This window comes from Simochromis diagramma, unplaced genomic scaffold (assembly GCF_900408965.1).
Source record: "Simochromis diagramma unplaced genomic scaffold, fSimDia1.1 OVJJ01000603.1, whole genome shotgun sequence".
Taxonomy (NCBI): Eukaryota; Metazoa; Chordata; class Actinopteri; order Cichliformes; family Cichlidae; genus Simochromis; species Simochromis diagramma.
The window spans coordinates 1,711,777-1,736,855 of NW_024387414.1; the positions used below are offsets into that span (position 1 = coordinate 1,711,777).

Genomic DNA, 25,079 nt, shown 5'->3' on the forward strand with positions numbered 1-25,079 from the left:
TCTGATGTCATGAAAAACCTTTCTGGCAGTATCAGGGACATCGCAGCACCACGAGCCGCTTCGCAGCACCACGAGCCGCTTCGCAGCATCCTCCATTTTTGATTTGGGGCGTGAAGCGAGCAGCAGCAGCATCCTGACAGCATCAACTACAGTATCATCTAACATCTGCTGGAAATGGAGGGCGGGCTTCCTGTCCTCGTGGTGCGTCTGAATCTGCTGGTGTCTCCCCGAACTAAGGGCAGAGGTGCGGCGTCGTGGTCAGGCGACAGAGGCGGAGCCAGTTTAAAGGACGACGGCCGGGCTCAGTGTTAGAGATGAAGCACGTGATCGAGGCTCTTTCTTCACAGAGGTCAGGAAACACTTGACGACGTACTGCGTGTGCACAACAACAAAATGAAGGATTCGTCGCAGCGATGTGTGCAGCCTGCTGGCTGGACCGTAACCTCCGTGTGGATCTGTGATATTTTGCTCGGCTAAAGTTATCAAGGCTGACGAGTGTCCTTTCCCGACCGGCTGAACTTTACACGGATCGAATGACATTTATATTTTATAACCTAGTTACCTCGTGTAGATTGAAATGCGGCTGCATGCAGTTTTTTTTCATCAGTTGAATATTTTCTCCGTGTTGAGCATAAAGAAATATCTTCCACTGGACCTGTTTTGTTTTTGCAGACGTCGCCTGCAGCAAACAGGCCAAATAACCCGAATCCTTTTAAAGTGTCCTGCTGAGCAGAGCTGCAGCACAGCGTTGCATCCTGGCAGATCTGCAGCTGCCAACTCTGAGCTGCACATTGGGCTTTAACCAAACTTTAAAATGCATTTTTGTTTTTCGTTATAATTTTCACTCTTTAACCCAGATGGCTGATGTGTTCAGGCCCACTCTTTGATCACGGGCTAAACTTACACAGTGGATCATCTGCCTCCACCTCCTCCTGTCCCACTCTGAGCTGTCCCTCTGATGGACTCATTTCCTGTCTCCCTCCCGATCAACATCTGAACATCTTCAGCTCAGCCTGTCTTTTCCTCAGCGACACGTCTCCAGCCATCCACCACAGCAATCCTCACTACCATCTTGTAAACCTCACCTCTGTCTCTTGCTGCTCTCCTCCAGCAGCGTTGGACGTGTAGAATAAACAGCACTCTAGTCCACAGGTGTTAATGGAGGGCCTCCATATTTTCAGGGGAGGGTGTCACCCCTTGCCCTGCTTTGGACACACCCCTGTTGGAACATATAAAACCTTTAGTGGGGCTTTTACTGATGGTCTGATTGGATCTTCTTTTAATCACAGAACATATTTCACTCGTCTAAAAACAACCAAGAACTTCAGGACATGAGAACAGGAAGTGCTAAACGCTAACTCGTGCTCTAGTCTGAGGACTCAGTGCAGCCAAGTTGTTTTTACTACAAAGAAAGAAAAGACTTTCCTGAGGTCACAAATCCAAAGCAGACATAATGTGATGAATCCGGTCTCAGCGCTCAGTCGTAGATCTGTGCACGGCCGCTCGGCCCACTGTTTCAGAGTCCTGCCCTGCTCAGCATGACCGAATATCAAAAGTCAGAATGTCCTCTTCTGTTTCACTGCTCGTGCTCATTGTATCGGCGTCTGTGCCGTCAGCTCACAGCTTTTATTTGAGTTAATGGTGTAAAGCAAAAAGCTGGGTCCCTTTCAGAGGGAGGTGTTGTTTGCATTTTCTCATGCCCTGAGTATGACCATCGATCAGAGTGGTTTATAACCATCATCACTCACAGAGACCCAAACTGCTCGTACTTGTTAGGACGTACTCTGCTTTTAGCTGACGCAGAGGTGTCACGCGGCCTGACCCGCGTCCCCCCGCAAGCTCTGAGGAATCCACTTAGCCGTCCTGCTCGATGTTAAGTAGAGTACAGTCGGGAATTCAAATAAACACAGAGGGCCTCTGAGCCTAAACACATACCTCATCACCGTGGGTCACTGAGATGACTGCGGAGGTTCTGGGTAAGACCTCTGAAAGAACGCAGTAACGCGCAGTGTTAGTCAGCTGTTAAAGTAAAGTTTAAACTCAGTGAGTGACTCATTGATGTCAGAGTCACAACAATAGCTTTACTACATATGTACATATCGCCGGTGTTAGATAAAGGAAGCTACCAGCTCCCCATGAACCAGCCGAGGCGGGCTGTCGCTGTTTACTGAGGCTTCAACATCACTTTTCACACGCAGATGCAGGCGCAGCAGATGCAGGCGCAGCAGATGCGTCTTTCTGTCTTTAGTTTCAAGTCTTGCTGAAAACAACATGATGTTCATGTTGGAGACGTCCTGTTACGCCCACAGCCGAGGGGGCGTGTCAAGGGTGTCCTAGACATAACATGAAGTGTGACTCCTGACTCCTCCCACTCCCAAGAAAAGTTCAGCAGCGGAGAATGAGTCATGTTGCTGAGCAGCAAACATCTTCAAAATGCTCTCATCTACCAACAAAGACACGAGCACATCCTGCCTCTTGAACTAATGGACTTGTGTTCGCGCTTCTCACTCAAACACTCAAAGCTGTGAGCGAACAGCTGGCGCCTCGTTGCAGAGGAGCCAATGAGAGGGGCAGGTGGCTGTCAGGTGGACCTTCTTCTACTTCTTCTAGTCCTCAGAAAAATATAACCTGAGATGAATTACACATGACATCTTAATGTATGTCATTATTTATTCAGTAGAAACTCAAAGTGATTGTGAAGTTTGATTGTCTAAGAACTCTGCTGGCGTCTGTGCTCCTTGGCGTTGTGTTAACTGCTCTTTACAGAGACGCTCGCACTGCTGATGATCAGCTGATTGAGTGCATTTCATTTGCAGCACCTGTGCCTCACTTAGCACTCCACCACCACATCCAAACATGATCAGGTTAGGCTCCAAACAAACAGCACAGCAGCAGCTGAAATACAGCGTCACAAAACCAGCGGCTGACTGCACGGTGTCTGTTTTATATACAGTCAGTGGTTTCATTGGATAAGTCGCCCACTCTTGTTGCCTTGTTACCGCTTCTTTAAATCAGATGATGTTCAGACACCCGAGGAAGACCAGGAGCCCTGAAAATACTGCAGCAACCGTCACTGAAGGTTTATTTTATTTTAAGGAGGAGCTTCTTCCTGTAAGAGTAATGTAGTGTTTTTATAAGGAAACACCTGTCCTTATTCTGGTTCGACTGTTTCATGCACTGACATCATTTCATCATCATTTCAAAGTAGAAACGTAAATGAAGAAAAAAAATGTCCATAATTAGCTTGAAAGATTAGAAATCAATAAGTCACCCTGGATGGTGGATGTGTTGGACAGAAGATGGAGCTGCCAGGGTGGAGGAAAAGAGGAAGACACGGAGGAGGTTCATGGATGTAGTGAATGAGGACATGGAGAGGGTTGGTGTGACAGAGGAGGGTGGAGCAGGTGGAGGCAGCTGATCCACTGTGGTGACCTCTAAAAAAGATGAATTGTTCCTCTGAAGTTTCTCAAACTTTAAACTTTTATTATGTTGAAAAATGTTGAAAATATTCACAATATTGAGAAGAAATGTCGTCTCTCTTTGATTCCTAACAGAGCACAAGAAGCAGATGAGACCCAAAGACTCGCGAAAAGCCGCTGTGAAGAACCAGGTCAAGCAGCCGGTGAGACGCCCTGCAAAGACTAGAGGCTACGAGGAGGGGATCAAACAGTGTCCCGCTCTCATTAGCACGCACAACATCTACATCCAGACCCGTAAAGAGAGGCGTCTCCACCTGACCGTTGGTGGCCACGCCTATCTTTTACCCAACACCTCTGTGGTCATCAAATGCCCCGTCAGAAGGTTCCCCAAAGCCTACATCCGCTGGCTCAAAGATGGCAGCGCCTTACCCAGCTCCCAGCGCCTGGGCGTCACCAAGTCCGGCTCTCTGAAGATCCAGTTCCTGGAGCCAGAGGACACCGGGGTGTACAAATGTGTGGCAGGACCCGCCTCAGACATTTTCACTCTCCAGCTGATAGGCGGTGACGGCAGGTCGGCGGGTAGACCGCCTGCTCCCGGACCCGACTGGGAGGAGATGCTGCCCAGCTGCTACAGCCACGACTCAGTCCTGAAGACGATCCGACCTGGGGCCCGGGTTTCTCTGGTGCCCGCTGGTGGACAGGAGGCCTCCCTGCAGCCACGGGTGGAGGAGAGACTGATCAATGTCACGCTGCAGGCTGATAGAGGAGAGATCCAGCAGGAGCAGGCCTCAGAGCTCATCTCCTCCCTGCTGACACACATGTCTCCTGCCCAGCTCTGGACCAGAACCACGAGGAGAGGAGGACAAGCTAAAGGTAAGCAGAGACCCAGCCGACCACACTGTGCAGGCGGTGTCTTTCTTCCAACACTTTTTCACGTCTTTCATTAAAAAGCAATGTGATGAAAGTTTGTTGATAGAAAGGAAAAAAATAAAGAACAAGGGAGCAGGAAAGACGATTGAAGGAAAAAGGGATTAAAGGAAGGTGAGAAGGAAAGAGGTTAGTTGGTCGGTGGGTGGGTTGCTGCGGTGAGATCATCAGTGCCAGACTGCGGTCAGCTCGTCTGGCACCAACACTCATCCTGCCAGAAACATTTTCAGTGATTCTGAGGCTTGATGTGAACTTCCTGACGTTTATCTACACGACTGATTGAACTGCACTGCAGGTATGAAGGTGTTCCTAATAAAGTGCTCCGTGTTTGTTGTGATTGCTGATGCAACCCCATCAGGCGTCTCTCTGTGTCATCGGCTGACCTTCCTCGGCCTCCTTTCTCAGGATAACCTTTTTTCTTTTTGCTCCCTGGTCCGTCCGCAGACCGACTGCCCAACTGGTCCGAGCACTCTCCACTGGAGACGGTAGCAAAGAGACCAGCGATCATCAGACAGCAGCAGAGCGTCCCACCCACCTTTCAGAAGAACATCGACATCAGTATCGGACACAGCGCGCTCCTCACCAACGCCACACGGTCGCTGACCATCCGGTGCCCTGCGGAGGGATCCCCGCCTCCCAAAATCAGCTGGAGCAAAGATGGAGCTCTGCTGCAGCACTCTGACAGGTAACAGAGCTGCGCTAGCTGACAGGCCAGTCAGTCTGATTCTGACTAATCGTTGACATGATTTATTTATCATGTGATATTTTTTAATTTGAGTGAATTCTGGAAGCTTCGTGTTTGCTTCAGGAAGTCACAAGATGCTCGGAGTGGCTCACAAATTCAAAATATAAGCTCCAAGTTATTTACAGCAAGTTAACAGGATGCTTTCCAGTAAAATAAAACCCACAAGACAATAAATGTGAACTATTGATGTTTACCTTTATCCAAAAATAAAAGCATCTGCATGGTAAAATGAGCCTATTTGAGGTGTGTGTCAAATTTTAATGACAGTTTTAAGGATTTCCCAAACGGTAGGTAGCATATGCTACAGGCTCATGATGTGTCTGAGTTTCAAAATTAAAGTCTGCAGAGAGTCAAAGGACACATTGAAGTTTCCTAAAATGTCAAAATAAAAGACTTAAGGTGACAAAAGGAGCATACAGATTTACTGGCTTTTCAAAATAAAGTCTAGTGTTTCCCACTTCTCAGAGTTGAAAGCATCCAACATGAGAACGTGTTACAGGGTTTTTTTCTTCAAACAGCACTTTGAGCTTGTTGAGTTTTCCTGTGATTTACTGACACGATGCTGCCTCCAGGGTCCAGTTCTGGGTGCATTTAGCTCATGTGCAGTCAGTCAGAGTCACAGCAGAGAGGAACAGAGATGAGGAAGCAGCTTCCCTCACCTGCCCTGCTCCTGTATCTTTGCGTTCGCTGCCCCTCATCACTTCTCCAACTGCAGCGTGTTAGCTGCTCTCCTCCTCCTCACTCTGTTAATTAGCTACAGCTCATGTTTCTCTTTGTGATCTTTTCCAGCTGCAACAGATGAAGCCTGGAAATATTCACAGTGAATTAATTGGGAAGCTAATTACACCGGTGGATCTCCCCGGCCTTCCCACATGTTTGCTGCTTTGCTGATGCCCCTGGTTCTCAGTGACTCCCCAGGAAGTCTTTGAAAGAGGCTGAATGCGTGTTTTTCACTTCCACAATCAGTCGGTGTTAACTAGCAGTCATAATTTACTACTGACACCGCCTCGGTCGATGGTATGAGCTTCTACACCAGGCTAGTCACAGCTTTCCCGATTAGTTCTGCTTGTTTATTTAAAGAGTGCCGTCTCTGAGCCTGACAGGAAGTCATTTATCAGTTCTGATCAAAGGTTTGAGCACGTGACCACGATACCTCTTGTAAGCAGTACAGAGGAGAATTGCTGGTGCATTGTGGGAGGACCCAGCAGCCTGAGCCTGCAGCAGCATGACTGAAGGAGGCTTCAGCAAAACGCCACATCACCGACCCAACTATCGCCTTTATCAGGTCTGCAGAACATTGAACGAGTTTGAACCTCGTTCAGGTTTTTGCTGATGTGTCTGTAACTCTGTCTAATCTGTGGTCGAAGGCTCAGCTGTCAGACAAAACATTTGTCTTCCACTACTTTTACTTTTTAGGTAAAAATGATCAGGTATTTGTTACAAGAAGCTGGTATTTAGTCTTTTTGTTATGCATCCATCCTCTTGGATTTATCCAGCTGTTTTAGGGCGAGAGGCGGGGTACACCCGGGACAATTTAGAATGAGCCATTAACCCAACTCCACTAACTGCATGTCTTTGGACTGTGGGAGGAAGCTGGAGTACCGGAGAGGACCCACGCAAACTCCACATGTGGGCTGATGGTGGAACTGGACCTTCTAGCTGTGAGGCCACCACTGTACCACTGTGCTGTCCTTGTGCTACTTTTAATTAGTTGTAGCCTTTAAGTCATGAATATCAAACATTGATCCTTTAGGTCAGACGTTCAGTTTGAGGTGGTCGGAGCCGTGTGCGAGTCTGACCGCTGTTTCCAGCCTCGCGGGTTGAGAAAGTAAAATGAGAGAATGCTGTGAATCATTTATTCTGTTCACTGATTTATAAAGTCGGTCCCTCCACAGATGAAAGTTTTGGCACATGAGGTGAGCCGGCACATTTTATCAGTGGGTTTATTGACTGTGAGCCGTGATGCTCATTTTAACAGGCCGTGTGACGATGCAGTGTTTGGATGTGAAACCTCACTGAGTGGCTCTGGTCCAATGAATATTGATGAAGCAGGATGACCACGCATTTTGCACTCGTGTAGTTTCGTCCATGTCAGCCCACCCTTTTCAAAAACACATTCGATTTTCTTAACTGGAACTTGTGAAATGCTGATGGAGGTTTGCGAGCTGCGACTCACTGCGACGGAGCCCATGCGTGGGAGCAGGAGCTGCCAATCACAGCACGACCGACTGCTGCAGAGAGAGCGTTTCTGCCCCGATGCGTTACACAACACGACCTCTTCTTGACCCTCCGAGCTCGCCGGCCGGCCCTGTGCCGCTGTCGTCATGAGTCAGGTTTAAACCCGCTGAACTGGCCTGGTCCAAATCATGCCACTGATTGCTTCTGCAAAGTGTGCAGGATGGATTATTGATTAATGTCTTGATAAAAGTCCAGAAAACGTGGCAGCAAACAGTTCGAAAGCTTATGTTTAAATCGTTTTTTCACTCCGTGTTTCTGTAGCAACTTTCCTCCTGTGATATGCAAACGATTTAACCTCATCGTATTGATTAAGCCCATAGTGTGGAATCTTTGACGCCCCCTCTGGCAGTGATGGTAATGGCACAAACCCTTTGATGTCTGGGGGACGTTAGAGGAGTTTTGTGAGCTTCGGCTTCATAGTGCAGCAACAGTTCTGTGTTTCGTGGCTGCAGTCTGATCATTTTGTGACCTGATGAGCTGAAAACCCAGTTTTGTAAAACGAACGAGCTGCTGTGGAGAGATGGCCGAGGCTTTTCCACTGAACTGGTCTGACTGTCTCCTGAGGTCTTCATCATTTTTCTCCTCCTCTTGCTCATCTCTTCCTTAGAGATTTTCAGCACAATGAGTCAGATAAAGAAAATCAGTATCAGTTTCATGTCTGTACATTGAGAGCAAATCTAAAAGAAACGCTTTGATATTTGCTAGTTTCAGTATGAGAGGAGTCCTCGTGTTCCTCATTCTGTTTATTTAAGTGATTTAAGGAGGAAACAAGCCACGACAGGTGGTGCTAGCCTCCGCCTCCCTGCTGTGGCGCTCAGCTGCTTTTAATCACGTCCTGAACTTGTCTGTAAGATGCGCTGAGATGAAATTGCTATTGATTTTCCGATTTGATGCCGGGTAAGCCGGTAAACAAACACATTTCCAAAAATGTCAGACGGTTCTTTTAATCCGAGCGCGAGAGAAAGAAGCTCTGAGGACGGTCGGGAATCTGAACGCCCGAGTGAGACGGACACTTGATTGACATTTACAAGACCTGTGGGCTGCAGAGGAAAACACAATGTTCTGCAGCCGCCCTTGACTGAGTTTTATCAAAGTGCTGAAACTGTGGAGCGAGCGGAGCGTGATAACAGCTGAAGTTAGCTCTGCATCACGCTGTGCTGCTGACTGACCTTTTAAAAAGGACTTTTATCAGATTTACCGGGTCTGCAGCATTTATTTCTTTTATTCCTCAGTGAAAAGTTCACGTCTGTGTTATTACGGCGGAGACGCAGATCAAAGAACAAGTACGTCTCTTCCGTTGCAGTGAAGGAGAACAGTTATGAGTGCCTGATCTACATGCAAATCACTGCTGTCTGGAATACAGAGCTGCAGAGCAGTTTTAAAAGGCTGCAGCACATCAGAGTGTGTGTGCGCTGTAGCACCGTCGGTTTAAAATATCTCTCTAGTAACTGTACTGCTGCAAAGCTTAGTGTGAGCTTTGTGAGCGTGTTGTGTGTCACTCCTCAGGCCTACAGTTGGAAGACGGGGCGTCGCTGAGCCCGGCGACGTGGACAGCTCTCTGGTTCTTTTGGCCCGGTGCTGTTTGCTCCCCTTACAGGGGAGGGGTGTTGTTTTAGTCTAAAGCCCACCTGTACGTAGCAACGCACTCGTATCTCCTCACGTTGTAGCTGACAGCTGTCTGACAGACTCTTACTGCATAACGAAGCCTCTAATGAATCTCCTCTCAGTGATTCTTGTATGTAGTTGCTTCTGTTATGAGAAGATGAACCTGGTACCTGAAAACTTTGCTTTACCAAAGATTTTTTAACCTGCTGCTACAAATAATAAAATCTTACAGAAGTTCTCTGCACAGCTCAGTCTGTTTGTGTGCGCCGCCTCAACCATTTGTTACATTCACACTTGTTAAAATGTTACATTTTTCACATTTGTTAAAAATGTTACATTTTTCACATTTGTTAAAAATGTTACATTCTCTGACAGCGATTATATTCTGATGGCATATTCAAGGTGTGACATCACTCTGAGGTTGTGGGCGGGAGGGGGAACAAAGGTGCGACGTTTGTGTTAATATAACGACACCTGGCTTTACAAAAAAAACCAAAACGTCAGGTTTAAAATGTTAGAGCGCTACAGGCTTCTTCTGTGAACAATAAAATAGCACTTGCAGTTTATTCTGTGTGTTTCTCTGTGTTTGGGTGATGATCTCCTCATCTACAGCTCAACAAAGTTCCTCTGTATCCAAAATTATTCACCAGTCCCTCAGCGGAGACTCTTCGCCCGTTTTAGCTGCCCCACTTTGAAAGAAGTACAGGAATATGAGGAAGCCGTGTTCTCCTTGTTGGGATGAGTCGGGTAAAAAGTAAAAATGTTTTCCTCGTGTGTCCGCAGGGTGTCCTGGGATCGAGCGGGCCTCCACATCCTGCAGCTCCGAGCGTCTGACAGAGGCCAGTACAGGTGCGCCGCTGCCAACGCGCTGGGCTCAGACTCGGAGGCTTCCCAGCTGCTGCTGGCAGGTGTGCTCTTTGTTGCAGTTCACTCGTCTCACGTAAGGTTGCATTTGTATGCACATCTTCTCCAGTTCCAGTGGAGGTTTTGTAATTTCCCTCGTGGCTTTTCTTAACTATGTTGATGAATATCAATCCCGGCCTGCTTTGTCTGTGAGCGCGCGGTAATAAATGGATTTATAAATATATACGTTTACAGATTTCACCGTCTTACTCAGCCTGCAGAAAAGAGTGTGGAACAGCTGTGCTTGTTCACAACATGAACCCAGTTCTTCTTTTCCACTGGTGTCGTGTGTGAGGGATTATTTTCCACTTGCGATCTACAGGAACACAAAGCTGTGGCTCCGTCTCAGCCTGCTCCATGACTGCAAACAAACCCGGGTGGTGGGTTTAATGATTTATACAGTCCTGGAATCACAAACTAATTTTTTTAGCTTTTTTTTGGGGGGGGGGGATATTCTTCCAGATTGATTCATGTTCATTCAGGAATGTTTGTATCCAGTAAAGCTGCAGCACTGATCGCAAAATAATCAGCCTGAAGTTCGGGAAGCTGATCTGTTGGCACAAGAATTAACAGTTGAATCACTTTCTGATATTTTCTTATTCTGTTTATATCCAGACAATCAGAAGGTTAACAGGAAATAATATTGAATGTGCAGTTTCTGTGTTCGATGTTGTACTTTAAACAGCGGGTGAGTTTATTTTGCATTTTGACACAAGGCGATCGGGTCTAATAATGAATTCACTGAATTTCCACGCGGACGTTAAAGTTACGCTCTGAGGAAAGTGAGTGATTAAACCCAAAAGTGCAAAATGCCATTTCTATGCCGATGACACAGTGATGTCATTTCCTGTGTCTAACCAGCCTCCGTGTCATTTACCATGAACTTTGAATGCAGCACAACTTCACTTTGTCACCACTGTCTCACACTTACATGGACGGGCTGCAGTGCTGGACACAGCTTGTCTGAGGTTCATCACAAATCTGGACTCTTTACCCTCGAAAGCCGACTAGAAGTAACTGATGAACGTCTTTTCTGAAATGAGGAGTTTCTGGGATATTTGAGGCAAAATAGATGTTTTTACATCAGAGGTTAGTCGTGGTCTCTGCTCATCTAGGTATCCTTGGAAAACCTGGAGACTCTTCTAATGGTTGTCGAATCACGATTTATTGATATATACTGTCATTAAGGGTACGGGAGGATGTGATGGGAGCTCAGTGGCTGATGCAGTTTCTGTGAATCTTCAGAGCCTCCGGCCATCGCGGTGTCCTGGAGGAACGTCTCAGACCACGGGGGGATGCTGGGCCACAGCTTGACAGCCACTGTCGGAGGACAAATCAGCATTCGTCCAGGCGCCAACCTCACTGTGGACTGTCCCGTCAGTGGTAGGTCACGATACCACACAAATCAAAGGTCTGCATATCCAATCTCAAAAACCCCGGCGTCCTGTTTTCTTGGCCTTTATTTAGCATCTACAGCACATAATTCAATGAAAAAGATGGTCTGCTGTATCTATAAAACGATGTTGTTATGTTATTGTGTGTGAAGTCTGTGCATGAAGCAGAAACGTGAACGCACAGCAGGCTCCGCCTCTCGTCTCACCACCACAGACAAAGCAGAAAGACTCAAAGGTTTACTTCCTGTGCAGATAACAGACGTCCTCATAAAGGCCTGCAGACACAGATTTAGGTCCCCACAACATCAGTAACACACACACACACACACTCATCTAAATGTATACACACTGACTGCTGCTTCTCTCATCTCATCCAATCACAGAGTGATGAAAACGTCTGATCAAACAGTTTATGTGGAGCTGGTTACAAAAGGTTACTGCACTGAGAGCTGACATGATATCAGCTGTGTGTGTGTGTGTGTGTGTGTGTGTGTGTGTGTGTGTGTGTGTGTGTGTGTGTGTGTGTGTGTGTGTCAGCAGGCTGAAGCGGTGAGATAAACCAGATTGAAAGTAATTTTTCATCTGATTGGGTGAAGTGAAGTCTGTAATGGAGAGTGACATCTTGGAAAATCAGAGCATTCTCCTGTTGGCAGCTGGGTGTTCATAGCTGTCTGATCTAAGAGTGAGAGTCACGTTTGGACGCCTCACTTCAGGAGTTCACCTCACTCACCTCAATATATGAAGTGCTGAGAGACTAAACTCTGAGCTGTGTCCAAGTCCTGATCAGCTCGTACGCTGCTGCTGCAGAAAGACAGCTGGAAGCTGAAATCCTGTTCGACCAGTTATCCGGTGCACACGGTCTGAGCTGCCTCCTGCCTTTGTCCACACTGACTCTAATGAAGACACACGAGAGTTAAAGAGCTGTGAGCCGAGCTGCAGTTCCTTCGTTCCATCACAGGTTTGCTCCTTTAGCTTGTAGCTGGAAGATTCCCAGACAAACACTCTTATTTTCATGATCCTGATTCTGCAACAAGCAGTGTTCACTCATCTTCTCCCAACCACCTGGGTGGCAGGGCGCCAGTGTAAGCAGAGATACCCAGCCACCTCCTCCAGTGGGACATTTCCCAATGTTCCCAATGTTCCCAAGCCAGCTGGGAGACATGAGCGTCTCACCTCCAGGAGGTATCCTTGTCAGATGGCTGAACCGCCTCAGCTGGCTCCTTTTGGAGGAGCAGCAGCTCCTCGGCCAGGCGCTCGTCACAGGAAGTTTGTCTCTGCCGCTTCTGTCCTCGAGCTTTTTTCTGTCAGTTTCCACCCAGAGTGTCAGATCATTTAAGGTGCGAGTGGGAGCGTAGGCTGACCAATCAGTCGACAGCTTCACCGTCAGACTCAAGAAAACAAATCAGCAACGTGACAGCAGACGCCGCATCGATCCGTCCGTCAATCTCCCGCTCGACTCCTTCCAGAAAATTTCTCCAACTGGACCTGAACAGTCCAACCTGCAGCTGAGAACCATCATCGTCATCATCGTCATCATCGTCATCATTGTCATCGTCAGGTAATTCCGGCTCAGCCTCAGTGTGAGCTGCAGGTCGGCGTGCCACTCAAAGGTGGGTGTGGTCACAGAGTTCTCAGAGACTTCCTGTACATGCGGCTCAAAGTGTGGGACAACCTGTTCTTGCTGAGCTGCAGCTCTGCAGGAGCTGTGTATCTCTGCACGTGACACACGTGTTTCAGGCTAAATCAACATTTTTCTTTCCCCGTCTCCGTTCTTGTTCCGTGCAGCTCTGCATGCACAGGAACAACAATGATCTGTCTCTGCTCGTCTCAGCTGGGACTCCAGACCCTTTAAGTATGTCACCTTAATATGCCGTGTATATATTCTGTGCATAAAATTAACATTTCATGACTCGTTTATGCTTCTAATTTTCACAAGTAAACAGAAGTACTGCTTTAATTACTGCATGCTAATTATTTCTGCCTACATTTATTTGGGGGTGTTTGAAAAGGCGGCGAGTCCTAGTGGAGTGTTCGTGGTGTAAGCATCACAGAGATTGGGAAAACACGTCGTGATATCTCTGTGTCAAAAAAGGAAAAGAAGCGCTTCTCCTGCAGAGCTGTGCTGATAAACAGGGAACGCTTGTGGAAGTCGATTCGCAGGAATCCACGGCGAGAGCAGCGTGGGGTCTGACCCCGACACACCGAGGAGCACAGGGAGCCTGTGGGCTCTGCAGACTCTCACGCTGATCCTCGCTTCACATCAGCCGCTGTTCAGACGGTTCGCAGGAAGTGAAGCCGTGTGAAGTTCAGCCAGAGTTTGATTTCAGATTCACGTCAGAGCTCGCGCTCAGCTTCAGGCCGGACTCTGCTCCTCCTCTGACAGAGCAACAGTGTTTCTCTACATCCTGACTCCATTACTGTGTCGCCAGCTCGTCCTCGTCATGATAAATACTGCATCAGTCAAACGCCGTCCAAATACTTTGATTGAATGGCATTTGTAATAAAATTCAGAGGAAGACCATCTGATTGTAATACAGCAATCAGAGGAGCCTTGGCAGCAGCGGGAAAGAAAAACTCCCTTTAAACAGGAAGCAACACGTTCTTCTTCCTCCAAATTCCCTGCAGCGTCAGGATTCATCTCACCATGTTTGACCTGTTCTGTTGTTGTTACATTTTTAACGCTCCTTTCTCCGTCTGTCAGGTGTTCCTCGCCCCACGGTGCTGTGGCACAGGAAGGACGGGCTGTTGGACGCCGGCGCCGTCTCCCTGCCGTCTGGCTCGCTGTGGATCCGAAACGTTTCCGTGCACAACCAGGGCACCTACTCCTGCGCCGCCACCAACGCCATAGGAAAGTCGACCGCCTCCACAGTCCTGAAGGTCCACGGTGGGTTCACACATAAAGCCGACCTCTCGCCACAATCGCTCGCGTTGGGTCACGTGGAGTAACGTTTGTGTGTGCAGATCCAGCCGGAGGGAGCCGGGTGCTTCCAGCGTCTCAGGAGCTGAGCAGGAGGAGAGTCCTCATGGCGTCACGGCGCGGCACGACCGTCTTCATCAAACCTGGAGACGTCCTGCGCATAGGTACGCTTTACTCACCTCTGCTGTCACAGTCACGGCCGATTTCTCACATGATAACCAACGAAGACAACATCCTGTGCCCGGAGCCGCAGACCGACCTTTAATGTGATGACCAGATAAAACCACGACATCCTCAGACGGATTTGCTGTTTGTTAATATAAAGGGTTTGGAAAGGTGGCTTCACAGGCTTTAATTAAAGAGCTGAAAACTGGTTCAGTGTCAGAATAAAATCGTCCTTAACTTTAGATTTTATCGGATTTAAAGTTAAGGAGAAGATCTCAGTCACAGCTCCGGTCTGAATCTGCTGAATAACAAGGTCGAGCCGCCTCCCATCGCTGAGCTGCTCTCACATTAAGCAGCTCTCCCCTCAGATGGATTTCTTTCATCCATTAGCGCTGCATTAGTGTCTGAACTTGATGGAGTTCCTGTTTAGCATTTTCAGCATTATAATTTTAAATACATACATTCTTTCTGCTCCTGCCTGTCGCAGGCTGTCCGGTGGTTTCCGACCACAAACCGCCTGTGCGCTGGGAGTACAACAACCGGACCCTGAAGGAGGTTTCGGCTCCGGCTCACTCCCCAGATCCCGGTCCGGGTCAGGGTCTGCAGCACAGGATGCTGGTGGGAGGTCGGGTGCTGGAAGTCAGCACGCTCCAGGGGAAGTTCGCGGGCCGCTACAGATGCCAGACCTTCATCAACAGCACCAGGCAAATCCTGTCAGCCTGGATATACGTTCACAGCGAAGGTGAGTGTTTACGCCGCCTGCCTGTGGACACAGACGGTGGACACAGACAGTGGACACAGGGACGCTTTCCCAGGACAGGAAGTTTTCAAAATGCAGGTTTACTATACTGTGCATGTCTCATATCAGCGGCTATCTAATGTTCATGAATATCACGATATGCAGTGATCAGGTTGGTCTGGAGGCAACAGGGCTGCAGCTTAAGCTCCATGGAAAATGTCATAAAGTCAGGAGCTGAAACGAGAGGGCGTGTTCATAATGTGAGCGTGGGCGACGGTGACGTGGTTCCTGAAGCTGGAAAACCTCTCCACCGTTAAAGCAGGCGGTAAAGGAAGCACCGAAGCTCCTTTCCTGAGTGTTTCCACGACTCTTCTCAGATTGTTATGATCTAACTGAATTTTTATTATGTGCTTGAAAACATTTTTACGGTCTCGCTGATGCTGAAGGTGCATCTGCATGAATAAACTAGCAAATGATGTCAGTAGTTCTGGAGAGGAAGGTAAACACAGGCAAACAGAGCGAGCTGGAAGTCATGAGACGAATGATAATTGGACCGAGTGAGCGATAAATGGCAGGAAGCGCGTCTCCTAATTCGTGCGTGGGTGGCGAGGAGTGCTTAATGCGTCTGAGAGGACGAGAATCCAAAAGCTGCTTAAAGTGTGAAGCTTAGTTAAAGTAAATACATTAAAAACAAAAAGCGGTTTGTGGAAACGTCTCCTCGAGACAAGTGGAGCATCCAGGGAACGCTGAGGGGAGGGAACGTCCCGGGTGGATGAGGTGTTTCATCTCTGGAAGCTGCCGGTGTCAGCGCCGAGCTGGCGTCACACGGCCTGACTGTATTTGGCTCTCCAGAGTGGAAAAATCTCATGTGGGAACAAACTGAGCACGCATGCATCATTTCTATCAAAGAAACGATGAATGACCCACACGGTTATTCCAACGTTCAGGTCCAGCCCAGCTCTGCAGGAATGAAGCGGCTCCATCTGCACGCCGCTTCTTTGTCTCTGTGACACCGTCCCGCCGACGGCCGTCCTTCCTCTGCCTCGGACGTCTCCCTGCCTCCACTGTGGCCGTTTCAGCATCTGAAATTAAACATTGAGAATCTGTGCAGGCTCGTGCGCGACACGTTAACGTCTCAGGGTGGTGTTTGACGCCGCCGCTCAGGCTTTGCATCCTCTGTCACCGCTGCCAAATCTTACTGTGACGGGATGCTGAGGCATTCCTCCGAGCCCCGTCCCGGTTTGGCCTGTAGCTTCTACAGTCTTCCCTTCAAACTGCGGCCGTGTGGATAACGAGGCACGGCTCTGCCATTTGGAACAGCTGTCAGCGAAGAGATCGCCTCTGCATGCAGATGATGCAGTCCAGCACAGAGTCTATCAATCAATAAACGTATAGATCAGAAGTCGTTTTCACCGACCTTTGAGCTGTCACGTATTCTGTGGAGCGTCTGATGTCAGTCCGATGGGAACCGGTGGTTGAGTTTGAATAGATTTAGCGTTTGTGTCTGAGACGCACAGACGGTGCAAAGTGGCTTAAAGCTGCATTCCTTCTACCGTCCAGCAGGGGGCAAAGACGCAGGTCGGAGGCCGCTCTGCTGAGCTTTGATTTGATCTTTGCTGAGGAGTTTCTGGTCTCAGTCGTTGGTCTGCAGTTGGAGTCAGAAAGGCCGATTAAAGAGGGATAACTGTGGGTGGGGCTACAGGTTTGGCGCTGTAGAGCTAAAATCTCAATTTGGAGTAAAAATCTTTCTTCTGGGGATTTTGTGATAAGAGGGTTCAAAGGTAGCTGGAGTTCTAGATTCTAGTTTACGTCACAGCACCATGAGGCGCTTTAGCGACGCTGCTGTTTGCTGGAGTTATCTTTGGAAGCAGAGAACATCCTGTCCTAAAGCCCTAACCGACCAATCAGCACGCAGTTAGCAGGACGCTGGTGTTGCTGAGTCAAAAGCAGCTTCATTCACTAAAGTCAGTTTATTTCAGCTGTGACACGTTATCCATGTTGGATAACAACTAAAGTAAAATGTGTTGAGCTCTGGTTTTATTGGACTGCTGCCCCCTGCTGTACACGGGGGCTAACAGGAAGTGACCAATGGTGACATCATGGCGGCCACACCTCTCCTCATACAAACGGACTGACCGTCACTGAGAGCCCAGAAGCTTCTGCTGATTTACAGAATACTCGTTCGATTGTGGATCTCATGCATCTCCATGTTTCCTCTTTCGTTCTGCAGAGTTTGGCTGGAGATTCGGGGGCTGGACCACTTGCAGCACTTCCTGCGGGAGCAGAGGGACGTGGCTGCGGCGGATCCGATGCGTCTCTCTGGACGGAAAGGACGTTCACCCCGACATGTGTCAGCGCGTACCGAAACCCGTCACGTCCCCGGTCCCCTGCAACAGACAGGCCTGCCCCCCCAGGTACGCTGGATCGCCATGTTCACCTGAGCGTGGACGCCGAGCGCGTTAACCAGCTGTGCAGTCCGTCCTGCTGGCGTCGAGCTGCATTTCAAGGAATGATGGAAGTTACTGTCTAAGCTTCGTTTCTGTTTTTGGGGGCGTGTCCAGCACAAGGCAGCTCCTCCCAAAACTTCTGAAAATGAATCGTTGATCTGAAAAGAAGACGATTCGCTGTTCTGGCAAATCCAGGAGAACCCCCCACGTGCGGCGTTCTCTCGGTCGGTCGGGTGCAGCTCAGCGTTTGTCAGAGAGGGAGGGTACCTGTCTAGTGGCTCCGCCCATCAAGCGTCCAGTGCTGGGGAGCAGGGCACTAATGTGGGCAGGTGTCCGAGGTGTTTGCTGTTTTGTAAGCAGGCGACGTTCAATCAGCTTTAATCACATTCGAGCCGTAGTCTCTCCTGTCACCTGCCGACGTGTTTTATTAAAGGAACTTCTTCAAAAGCAGGCGAGAGCAGCGCTTCCTGTGAGCGCCGCCGCGATATTGACAGATTATAGCATAAAGCTGCCGACTGACTGACATTTTTCCTTTCCCGCTCTGAGTTTCGTGCCCGCGGTGCGTCAGCTCCTTCGCACGCCGACTTTAATGAGCAGAGGGTCGGCCGCTAATGAATCACCGAGAGCAGCAGAAGTGTAACTCTCAGCAGAATCTGCTCACCCCGAGTCCCCCCCGCTGCTGCCAGCCTGCCCTTACCCATCATACAGCCCATCAGTCAGCCCCCCCCCTCCGGCTCTGCTGCCACACACTGAGTCAGCTTCACTCGCTAATGCAACACAAATGACCCGCTGTTAGCTCGGCTCGGGATGCAACTGTAGTGCTGCAGGCTGACGGAGCTCTGTGTTTACAGCTACAAGCATGGGTGGAGATTTCAGTCCGGGGGGGGCATTGTAATTCATCTCACCTCAAGCTTTAGTGCTCTTTGGCAAGTCTGTGGTTGGATGAAAATCATTCTTCCAAAAGAATAAAATAAAAATACTCCTCGTTTGGCCTGATGGAGGCGCCGAGTGCTCTTCCCACAGTTACTCAGTTACACAGTTAATCGTGGAGCATCGCCGCCATCAGGACACGACAGCTTGTTCCCGTTTACGCAATTTCAGAAATTAAGCAGCGTGTCGGTTTTTCAGGCTCTTCTGTTCAATCGAGTCTCAGAAATTCGGGCGCCATATTTGACGCTCGGCGTCGGTTGAGAATCACTCCATGTTTTTATCGTCTAAGAAACAAACTTAGCTCAGACTGCAGGTGTCAAAGGCAGACCTGAAGTGGCTGTAATGCTCTTGTTACAGCAAACCTGCTCTATGGGACGCCACTAACAGGAAGTTTAGGCTTCTACATTTTAGGTTTCACTTTAACATCTTAGTTTGAGCTTTTCCAGCTCTACATGGTGAAGCTCCCCAGTGAATCTCTGACCTGCTTCTTCCCCAGCAGGGTCAGGTCTTCAGGTCAGAGGTCACTGTTGGTTAAACCTTTTCAGGCACTGAGGCTGTGGAGTTGTCCTCTGTCGTCTCCACGCTGTGCAGACTCTGCTGCAGACATTTCTATACAAATGAGCTTTTAATAAGTTTTCATTGTTTTGTTCAGATTTCTGGTTTTATTGTGAAGCACTTTGTGATTTTTATCTGTTTTTATCTATGAATACATTTCTTCAGTGACATTTCCTCTTAAGAGGACCTGGACTGTGCCAGCAAAGATGGCAGCATAACAGCCTCAGGATTCCCATCGTTCCGCCTTTTCCTGTAGTTTGTCACCCCTGGTTTCCTCGGGAGGAGCCTGAGAGGAGTTAAAACGAGACGAGCGCAGCTTTGACAGATTCTTCTTTCCAGGAAGAGACGAAATGTTTGGACGGAGTTTCATTTGAAGCTTTTTATTGCGTTTGTGTGCTTCGTGTGTCGCTGTCTTCGTGTCAGATGGTCGGTGTCGGAGTGGTCAAAGTGCTCGGCCTCATGCGGCGCCGGCCAGAAGCAGCGGCGGGTCACGTGTCAGCAGCTCGACGCCGGAGGTGCGGCGAGAACGCTGCCGGCGGCCGCCTGCGAGGGGACGAGTCGGCCGGCGGACACGGAGCCGTGCTCCGCCAATAACTGCCCCGTCTGGGTGACCAGTCCGTGGGGGAAGGTAGAGTCAGACGTTTAATCAGACATGTGCACGCTACACGGTGTAGGAGAGTCGCCTTCAGCTGTGACTGTTTGAATCTTAGTGCTCGGGGAGGTGTTTGGGCCCCACCACCACCCTGCAGAAGAGATCGGTCGTCTGCCAGCACGCCAACGGCTCCTCCTACACAGACTGTGACCTCCGGAGCAGGTACGCACGCGCTCAGACACCAAATGACTCTTTCATACAACTGAAATGTTCCCAAACTGTTCGATCTGTGCGTCACTCTGGCTTCTACCTGTGTCGGTCTGCAGGTGTGTGTTGTTATAGTATATACACTGAGCGCCATTATCTACCAGCACTGCATTTTTATTGAACGTCGTATTCTTCTTATTATGTGTCCTGGGTCTGTTCGCCACCCCAGTCAGGTGGAGGAGCAGCGACTCTGACCAACCACAGCCTCGTTCTCTCGGTCGCTGCTCACATCTCGCCGCCATATGTGAGGGCGGGAACACGGATCAGCCGGCGATGTGACAGATTTGCTCACAGTCAGCTCTCTTTGCTGCAACAGATCGTCCGTCCGTCTGCTGATCCCCTCGGTGTCAGATGCCTGAACTCGAAGCTCGGGGCAATCCCAGTGTGAGGCGGAGCTCCGAAACCTGAGACCGCAGAATCCTCCACCCACCAGCTGAATCACTGACAAAGAGCAGCCATGATGGAGTCCATCAGCCACCAGGAACGAGTCTCACTGAGTACCTACGATGTGATCAGAGCTGCTCCTCTTCTACAGAGACCTCAAACCCGTAAAGCTAAACACGCTGCCGTTAGTTTGGCTCACGATGTGCTCGGGCACGCTGGCAAGCGGCTGCTGGATCGAACCGTTGCTACCTTCCCGTTTTCTTCTTCTTCCTGCCGAGCGTCGGGCAGATCAGCAGGTGGAGTTTGCCCATCTACAGCCACGAGAACAGCTGCACCACATCCAGTGTTCTTTTGCTTCCAGGCTGAGAACTTCCTGCGTACAGCGATGGAGTCGTTCTTTGTAAAATGGCCAGCAGAGCACGGCGACCTCTCTTTAACCTGCAGGATGCTTAATTTGGCTCCCATGGCAACCACTAACTGAATAAATATTTATTAAAACCTCACAGGTAGAGCTGGATGGCGTTGTGCTCACAGCTCTAAGCCAGTAGCGCCGACCGAGGCGGAGCAGAACTGACACCATCAGAATTCATCACCAATCCCATCAATAACTCCCAGTCTCTCTTTCAGACCGGTGTCCGTGCGCAACTGTTCGTCTGACCTGTGCGATGTTCAGTGGCGTCCCGGTGCGTGGCGAGCGTGCACCGTGGTCTGTGGGAGTGGCTTCCAGTCCCGCAGGGTGGACTGCGTTCGCAGCAAGACCGGCAGGACTCTGGCCGACCAGCACTGCGCCTGGCTCCAGCGACCCTCCACCTGGCAGCACTGCAACACCGCCACCTGTGGGAGTAAGTCTGCGCCGCGTCCTGCGCTCTTTAGGCGAAGCCGTTAAATACGTAAACCTACAGCTGACCTGTGGCGTGTGCGATCGGCCACGTTGGACTTGTTTTATTCAAACCGCTAAAAAACCCTGAAGGTTTCTTAAAGTTTCATGTAAAAGTTTATGAATTTCACCTTTGTGGGCTTCAGCCGCTGCACAGTCAGGCTGATTGGACTGAAGCAGCAAACCAGCAGCTCTGAATGACAATCAGTACATGTTAAATGCTTCATTTTAATCACCAGCGGCGGCGCTCCTCGTACGTCACGACATCCTGGACGCGGGCCGCGCTGTCAGCGGCTCACGAGGTGATGTCAGTGTCACAAAACTCGCAGCTGCCCTCAGCCCGTCATTTTCACCCGCTAACGTTCAGAAAAATGAAAAACCTTCCTGTTTTTGAGCTTCGCTCGATATCGACACGTATCGACCGCCTCATGCAGGTGGTGGCGTTAGGTTGGGTGCAGACTGCGTCAGCCCCGTCGGCCGTCAGCAGGAAACGCTGAACTGGATAAGCAGAAGAAAATGGGTGGATGGGCTTAATGTTTTATTCAGTGTGACTTAGAGCGAGTCAGGTGTTGGAGTTTGTGTCCTTAAAAAGACGCACCGTGTTTAACGTGAGAAGGATCCAAACTTCTGTTCAGAGTGTTGTGAGGCACGGTGGTCACAACTTATAGCAAAACAAGATGAGGAGGAGTCTGTGGGCGCGCACGGCCTCCCTGTCGTTTGGAGAACCGTGAAATCTGCACCATCGAAAACCTAAAACCTCCAGAAACACACCTGTAATGTTTTTCACGGTGCTAAATGTGAGATGAGGTGTTCTTCTCCCTGCAGGTGAATGCGAGGACACCACCCAGTACTGCAGTGTGGTGAGGAGGCTGAGGCTGTGCCATGTGGACACGTACAAACAGAGATGCTGCAGCTCATGCCTGCGTGGCGTTGACTCCACCTAGTGGCGGTGGAAGGTTTTAACCGCACGCACACACACGCACACACACACACACGCACACACAGATGGGTCTACAGGAGGCGGGAGCCTGAGCAAAGACTAAGACGGACAGCCCGTGAGTGGACGCCGACCCCAACGAGCTTCAGCGTGAATCTTTCACAAACTGAAAGGAAATCTGACGACAGGACGAGCGGGCTTGACTTCTGATCTGGACTAAACTGTAACATGAAGACAAGTGTTCACTATGTGGATCAAATAAAGTTTGTGATTTTCCTACACAGACAGCTAGTTTCCCGTGAGATTTGAAGAAGCGTGTTTTCTTGTCAACGAGACGGTCGGTCTGCCAGCAGCACGCGACGCCTCTGCAGCGTCGCGCTTTTCTGTCTCTGATCTCTTTATTTATTTGTGCAATTCTTCAAAAATGTTTTTAGAAAACGACACAGTTAAAAACAGAAAAAAGGAAGTTCCAGTTTGTTACAGCTCGGGTCGTTTCTGCTCCCGCCGTCGTTTCTGTGAACGTTAATGAAGCCGGACGAGTGACGCGGACGGTGTCCGAGCGAGACGCGAGGGTCAAAACTGACTCGGCTGCTGAGAAACTGGAGCTGTCCTTTAATCGGGCCCTGCCGTTACACCGGTGCGCCGTGCCTCAGCTGCTCATTCCTTCACTGTGGATCCAGAGTCCAAGTTTCCCAGCTTTTCCATCCTGATGAGTTCGACTGACACTGAATTCTTGTTTTCTTTGAACATGAAATAATTTTAAAGCGTTGCCTTTAAAATCCTGCACTTGTTTCTGGGATGAGCTTCAGTGTTCGGTGCTTGTTTGATTTCTTTACTGATCTAAGCCGTGGTTCAGTCTTTACCTATTACAACATTTCTTTTAAACAAGTCGATTCAGTCCAGCAGAAACGTCTCCATAAATGAGCCGAGATGTAGGAAAATAAAGTTAAATAAGACAGAATTTATATGAAGCCTTACTGAAAGTATCGTCTTTATAATTTACCAGTAAAATACTATAACAAAATTAAAAAGTAATGAAAAAAGCTGCTTGAAATAGAATAAATATTCACTGATGCACAAACAAAACACGACATGAAATCCAGACTACAGAAAGTAAACAGATTTTTAATTCAGTTTTATTTCTTTTTATGGACCCAAATCACAGCAGCAGTGTGAAGGCGAAGAGCGTCCGACCCAACCTCTTCACAACACAGACTGTATACAAAAGATGGACGTCACCACCGTGACACCGCCCACTGACTCGTTAACGTGACATGTAGTGACGTGAGGTTCTGGCTCCTCAGTTATAAAGTATCAATACAATAAATAAGTATGAAAGATCAAAGTAGTGACGAGGCCACGGACTCATCAGTGGACTGTGGGCTCATTTCCACCCAGATTTACTTTACAACCAGAAGATTCGCCCCCTGCTGGCCAACAGAAACAACGCAGGTTTAAGACGGAGAAGCTCGTTCCATCTTTCGTGTACAGCTTCTGTGTGGGCACAGCTGTGATAACCCACCACAGCTGTTCTAAATCGGTAAACAGGGATGCTTCCTGAACCTCAGAGCCACACAGTCGTCCCGTATGAGCAGTTTTTTGGTGATGCCACGTTTCTGCTGCTGGTGGAGCTTCAGTTTGCCTAAGCACGGATGTTCTAACCCGCCTCTGATCCTCAGCCGTGACAAAGCTTTGTAGAATAATTTCAGCTCACACTAAGACACCAGCGCCACACTGATTTCCACCGACGGGGTCTGCTCATGTTACCTTTGTACAGGTCATCATACCGACGTGCTGCATTGTACAGTGTCCTGTATATACTGTGTTCTAAGTGCAATATCGTACTCTGAGTGTAGACTGTGCGAGGCCTTTATTTTCTTACTTCCTGTTGTATTTTTAACTCCTGTTTAGGACATAAAGCACTCGTATTGTGTACGTTGATCAGGTGGTGCGTTCGCTGCCCCTCGCCTGGTTTGATTTGCATGTGATGTTTTCTTGCTCCGTTGTGACAGACCACTCAGTAACGTGTTCAGTGTTTCTCTCTGGCTGCTGATGACTGCACGGTACGGCCAATCGGATGTGACGGCATCGCGCTGCTTGCGGACTTCCAGCTTGGCTGAAAGAACGTGCGACAAATCATAAATATGCTTCAGGTGACAGTGCAAAGGAATAAAGACCGTTTGATCACTTCATGACTGCTCAGCTGCTTTTTGTTTGCATTTGAAAATAAAAATGTTCCCAGAGAGCGATGAGAGTTTGTCACTGACTCAGACACGGGTCCACATCAAGGTCCACATCAAGTGATATTCAGCTGTTTCAGGGCGAGTGGCCCACACCACCTTTGCTGGTGTGTTATGGAAAAGGGGGCTTTAAAGGAAACTTACACATTTCACTGGGAAAGGGACATAAAGGGGCGGGGGGCACAATTTGAGGCATCATCAACAGGTGTACACATGGTGTCAGAGGCTCACAACCCTCTGTGTGAGAGATAGAAACTCCTAATTCCTGATCATGTTTTGGGAGTAAAAGACGTTTTTGTTGGAAACAAAGAGAGACCCGCTCCTGTCTGGAAGTTTGGTGAATGTGAAGCTTTCTTTTAAAAAAAAAAAAATCCCAGCTCTTCTTCTCCACTTTTAAATTTTATTGGGGGGGGGGCCCGCCCCCCTATGATATCTACAATGGCGCCTGAAGAGGTGAGTCTAGATGGTTTACACTGGTTATGACGTTTTTAGCCGTTATCATCATTGAAACCATTATCAGCTGGGTCATGACACATTCTGGGTGATACGTGAGTTAGAGCAAGAAGTGTGTTAAAAAAAACAGATTGTCCCAAATCAGATTATATATTAACTGGTATCTACACACCACTAACATACGAGATAACTCACAGGAAGTGCCTCCAGCCGCTGATCATTGATATGTTTTATGTCCGTGTTTATAATAATAGTCTGTAGTCAGCAGTATAAAAGAAGCAGTTATGTAATAAATGAAAAGTGATTTTAGAAATATCCCTGTGACTCTGCATTATTCTACCTATT

At 48.8% G+C, this 25,079-nt stretch overlaps 1 protein-coding gene across 4 annotated transcripts in view; it reads left to right on the plus strand.

Annotated features, from left to right (window-relative positions):
- Nucleotides 1-24,995, plus strand: part of adamtsl3 (ADAMTS-like 3) — a 199,747-nt gene extending 174,752 nt beyond the window's left edge. Inside the window, exons 21-32 of one of the 4 annotated variants that reach the window (XM_040011491.1) lie at nt 3,555-4,292; nt 4,791-5,031; nt 9,718-9,842; nt 11,083-11,220; nt 13,933-14,115; nt 14,193-14,312; nt 14,801-15,055; nt 17,283-17,466; nt 19,408-19,612; nt 19,695-19,798; nt 20,855-21,069; nt 21,930-24,995. In XM_040011491.1, the coding sequence (XP_039867425.1) occupies nt 3,555-4,292; nt 4,791-5,031; nt 9,718-9,842; nt 11,083-11,220; nt 13,933-14,115; nt 14,193-14,312; nt 14,801-15,055; nt 17,283-17,466; nt 19,408-19,612; nt 19,695-19,798; nt 20,855-21,069; nt 21,930-22,048 (2,627 nt within the window). In that variant the 3' untranslated portion in view covers nt 22,049-24,995. Of the gene's footprint in view, nt 1-3,554; nt 4,293-4,790; nt 5,032-9,717; nt 9,854-11,082; nt 11,221-13,932; nt 14,116-14,192; nt 14,313-14,800; nt 15,056-15,614; nt 15,636-17,282; nt 17,467-19,407; nt 19,613-19,694; nt 19,799-20,854; nt 21,070-21,929 lie in introns of those variants that run through there. The other 3 variants (XM_040011492.1, XM_040011493.1, XM_040011495.1) reach the window with 3 other exon arrangements.
- The last annotated feature ends 84 nt before the right edge of the window (nt 24,996-25,079 follow it).